The 4,574-nt window shown below is 45.9% G+C and overlaps 1 protein-coding gene across 1 annotated transcript; it reads left to right on the top strand.

The window, feature by feature from the left end:
- Positions 1 to 274: 274 nt before the first annotated feature.
- On the top strand, positions 275 to 570 carry LOC121143450 (60S ribosomal protein L31-like). Its single transcript, XM_040755241.1, has one exon. The coding sequence runs from the start codon at positions 275 to 277 to the stop codon at positions 530 to 532; it is 258 nt and encodes an 85-aa protein (XP_040611175.1). The 3' UTR covers positions 533 to 570.
- The last annotated feature ends 4,004 nt before the right edge of the window (positions 571 to 4,574 follow it).

The following is a 4,574-nucleotide window of genomic DNA, read 5'->3' as shown; positions in this document are numbered from 1 at the left end:
GGCAGCTGTTAAATAATCTTGGATGTAAAGTGCCTCACAAAATTCCATGTGGTCAGGAAAGAAACACACTACCAGCCCTTCTCCCTGTATCCAACACAATACCTGTATGTATGCCACTTACATGTCCTCTATTGGAACATCAAGGTAAACAAAAGTCCCTGTCTTTACATTTGGGGAGTTGAAGGAAACAAAGGGGTGTTGAGGTTTAAATGTGTTCCCCAAATTTCCTCTGTATAGAAACAAGATACATGCTTTTCAACTTTGGTCCGCCAGAATGGCTCCCGCAAAGAAGGGTCGAGAGAAGAAGAAGAAGGGTCATTCTGCCATCAACGAGGTGGTGACCCGAGGATACACCATCAGCATTCGCAAGCGCATCCATGGCGTGGGCTTCAAGAAGCATGCTCCTCGGGCACTCAAAGAAATCCGGAAATTTGCCATGAAGGAAAGGATAAGGACTCACCAAACAAGCTGCAACCTACGAGCCTGTTACCATATTCCAAACCTACAGACAGTCAATGTGGGTGAGAACTAATCTGCTGAATGTCAAATAAAGTTGGAGAACTGCCTTCAGGGTTTGGTTTTCCTTTTGTCTGCCCCACCGGTGGAATATTTGATACTGTTTAGGATAGGCTCTAAGGGGTATTGTTGGGAGTCGTTTAAGAACCGTTCCCCTGGGTATGTACTTTTCATAGAAATCAATGTGTTAGAATTGTGGGTTTTGGTTTTTTTTTAAGACAGGGTTTCTGTTTCTCTGTGTGGCCCTGACTGTCCCAGAACTTGCTCTGTAGACCAGGCTGGCCTGGAACTCACAGACCCATGGACCTCTACTTCCCAAGGGCTGGAATTAAAGGTGTGTGCCGCCATGCCTAGCTTGTTGTGGCTTTTAAGAAGCTATAGTGTTAGGTCTCATTTTAGTTCCAGGTGTATGTGAGCCTAAGATTGAACACTGAGGTTGTAACTGTTACATGATACCACAAATTTGTGTTGCTTGGGTCCTGGGAATTGAACTTGGATTGTCAGCCTTGGCCTTTTAGCCGTCTCTGCCAACCAGTCCATTCCCTTCCCTGTACTCTTAGGACAGCGTTTTGTTTTTCAGACAGTTTCTCTGTGACAGCTCTGTAGACCAGGCTGGTCTAGAATGCAACATAGATACACCCACTTCCTGAATTCTGTTGTTTTGTGGGGTTTCTTTTGTTGTTTATTTTTAAAAGTCAGTACAAAAGGAAAGATTTTTATTAAAAACCTTGGGTTCTAAAAAAAAACCCACAAATGATATAATAATAATTTGTGCGGCATTTGGGATTAGATGAGGTCATGAGAGCGGGGACCACCCCACCCCACCAAGGATTTAGTTTGTAGCTTTTTTAAGAAGAGAGACCCAAGCTGGCATGTTTTGCTTCAGCACACAGCGTCCTGCTCTGTCTTGGTATTCAGCAGAGAGCCCCACAAAAAAAGAGGACTCTCACTTGATGCTGAGCCAAGACTGGTGGTGTGCCCTTGGACTTCTTTGGCTTCTAGGAATCTGAGCTGAGTAAATCTTATTCTCTGTAAGCCACCTGCTCTCAGGTATTTTGCAGTGCTGACCAAGACACGCAGTAAACAAGAAATGGGCCAGCCGCATGAAGACGTATTATATCAGGAATAGCTGGGTTCTATAGGGAAATGAATACTGGCAAGGGGGCGGAAGTCCCAGCACTATCCCAACACAGCCGTGTCCTGGGAGAAGATGTCCATGTCTGAAGCAGGGTCCTGGCTGTCGGCGAGCTTTCTTTAGACTTTGAGGGTATCCCGTAGGCTGTGCTGGTACTACTGTTCATCTCCACTGGAGAAGGTTGGTTGAATAAGCTGGCATCGCAGCCAGAAAGGGCTGGGCCAGAGGGAAGGCTCAGTGGTCTAGAGCACTTGCTGCTCTTTCAAGGGACCCCAGGTTCAGTTCTCAGTCCCCATAGCAGGTGGCTCGCATCCACCTGTAACTCTAGGGTCAACGGATCAGAGGCGTTTACTTGGCCTCCGCCTTTATTCACACGCACACACCCACACACAGACACGTGTCCACACACGTGACTAAAAAGAAAATGCTGCGCCTGATGGAAATGGCACGGTTGGCAAGATGGTAACGTCTAGACAATTGAAAACATAACCCACACCCAGGAGCGGGAGACCAGGACAGCACTTCCCACTTCGGTAAAAGGACTTCTAAGGTTTGTGTCACAAGTGCCAACTTGCCCTGATGTGGGTCCAGCCCCGTGAATCACAGGGACAGCAACACTAGGAGTGGGTTCACTTGCACGTTTTTTCTGACCCCACCTTAACTCACTGAACCAGAAGCTCTAGGGTAGACCTTACCGACCCATGCTTTAACATGCATGCTGGGTTAACTACAATCCAACAGTGTGTGAGAGTCACTCACAGCTAGACCGTACTCAGGAAAACAGTGGGTTGGTTTTTTGTTTTTTGTTTTTTTTTTTTTTTGACGGAGAACTTCTTGCTTTGTACTTTTTCAGAGTCAGCTTCTCATTTAAGCTGTACAACCGCATTGCAAAACAGGGTGACATTCTATGCACACAGAACAAAACAAGCAAGCAAACAAAAGCTAAGACAAGCAGGGATGTCTTAGGGTCAGAGAGTTAAGGGAACATGAGGCTCACACAGCCTGTGAGCGCTGAAGGAGTAGGTCGTGGGGCATAGTGAGCATGCCCGTGATCCCAGCACTTTGACCATGAGCTTGACAGGGGAGAGAGAGAGAGAGAGAGAGAGAGAGAGAGAGAGAGAGAGCCTGTTGGGCTGCTGTGTCACTTCTTCTATGATCCCTCTATTCCAGGCCCTGTTTTTTATTCGCAGTTTAAATAATACTGACACTGAGAGGTGCCTGCCTGGAACTCTTAGACCAATGGAAGACAGAATAGTGAGGTGATACTGACATGTTGAAAACAGCCAACAAACATCTCCAAGATCTTTAGATAAAGCTTGACGTTGCAGTCCAAGGCTCCTTCCCCTCTTTACCAAGAATAAAAGACCACACAGAGTTGGAAAGCATTTACCCCATTTGGCTTCTCTCTCCAGTGAGTGTTCTGGCTGCTGTTTCCAGGGCTGTTTAGAAAGGCCCCCAGGGGGGGGGGGGTTGCTGATTGTACCAGAGGAGTCACTGGTTTGTGGTTTGGGGGGGAGGGTGTTGTGTGAATTGATGGTTTCATGACCCACACTGCCACCTCCTGGGGATCTATCTCTCGGTGGCCCGTTGTATCCTTTAGCGTCAGTGTTCCAAACCAAAGATGGGATTAACGGCTTCCATCTGCTCTGTTTCGAGGAGCTAAAATCAGGATGATGGTGACAGTTTAAAGACACATGTTCCGGAAATTACAACCATTCTCGCTGCACATCCACAGAGACAGGAGATGCATAAGGGATTACCATTTTTCTTGTTGTTTTAAGAAAAGGTCTCTGGAAGCCCAAGCTGGCCTTGAACTCACTATGTAGCTGAGGCTGACCTCAAACATCTAGTCTGCTGTCTTCATTTCTCTACTACTAGCATTATAGGTATGGACTGACCACCATGCTAGGATTGTGAGGTTCTGGGGATCAAACCCAGGGCCTTGTGTACATTAGGGATATCCTTTACCACCTGAGCTATGTTTCCAGCCTCCATTTGGAAACATGCAAATTAATGGGATGGCCATCAGAAAAAGCCAAGAAAACATGAAAAACCATGGTTTGTAGTGACTGGTTGGGGACATAAGGTTGTAACCATTTTTTAAGTTCTTTTTGTTTTCCTATAACTTGGTTATAGGGCACATTCCTTGGGATCATGGAGTGGGTGGCTTAAAGTGACAGAAACCATTGATGGTCCTAGAATCTGAAAGTCTCACCTAGTAGCTGCTGCTACTTTCCATCATCAGGTGGCACCCCTGTGCATTAGTGTCTACTGCAGGGAAGCTGTCATTTGGATTTAGAGACCATCTGACTGCAGAATGACCTGACCATCACTAAGCAGCACATATATGAAGACTATTTCCAAATGGCATCGCATTCTGAGGTTCTGGGTAGCATGTGACTTTGGAGGGACCACAATAAAATACACATGCTTTGGGTTCAAGTCCTGAGTAAGATACTCAAGGATTTAACATCATGCCAGTTATTGGCTGTTTTCCGAGGATGTGTGTTCTCTTCTACCATGAGGGCTGAGATACCAACTGCATAGGCTTTGGGTAAGGATTAAGATGAGCACCTAGTGTGCACCCGGCAGATGGTTCAGTGCTCATCTCAAGGAACCTATTGCATTTGCTTTCAGCCTCATTAAAAATATCCTCCAGTTTAAAGAGAGGAGAACACAGGCCATCTAACAAACACAATGCCAGGGTGTGTGTTTTCTACCTGAGCATCTTTTTCTTCCCGAATTAAATTGACCACCTAGTTCAAACCTTTTTAATTTAGTTCTGAGACACATGGTCATGGTTAACTGATTGCTTCTGACCAACAGAAGGCATTTGGGTCTATTTCTGTATCTCAGAGAGGCTCAGAACACACACACACACACACACACACACACACACACACACAATTGTAAGAAGTAAATG

The sequence above is a fragment of the Mesocricetus auratus genome, unplaced genomic scaffold (assembly GCF_017639785.1).
Source record: "Mesocricetus auratus isolate SY011 unplaced genomic scaffold, BCM_Maur_2.0 Super-Scaffold_100013, whole genome shotgun sequence".
NCBI classification, from domain to species: domain Eukaryota; kingdom Metazoa; phylum Chordata; class Mammalia; order Rodentia; family Cricetidae; genus Mesocricetus; species Mesocricetus auratus.
Note: the sequence above shows the minus strand (reverse complement) of the source record. Positions and strands in the feature narration are given on the sequence as shown.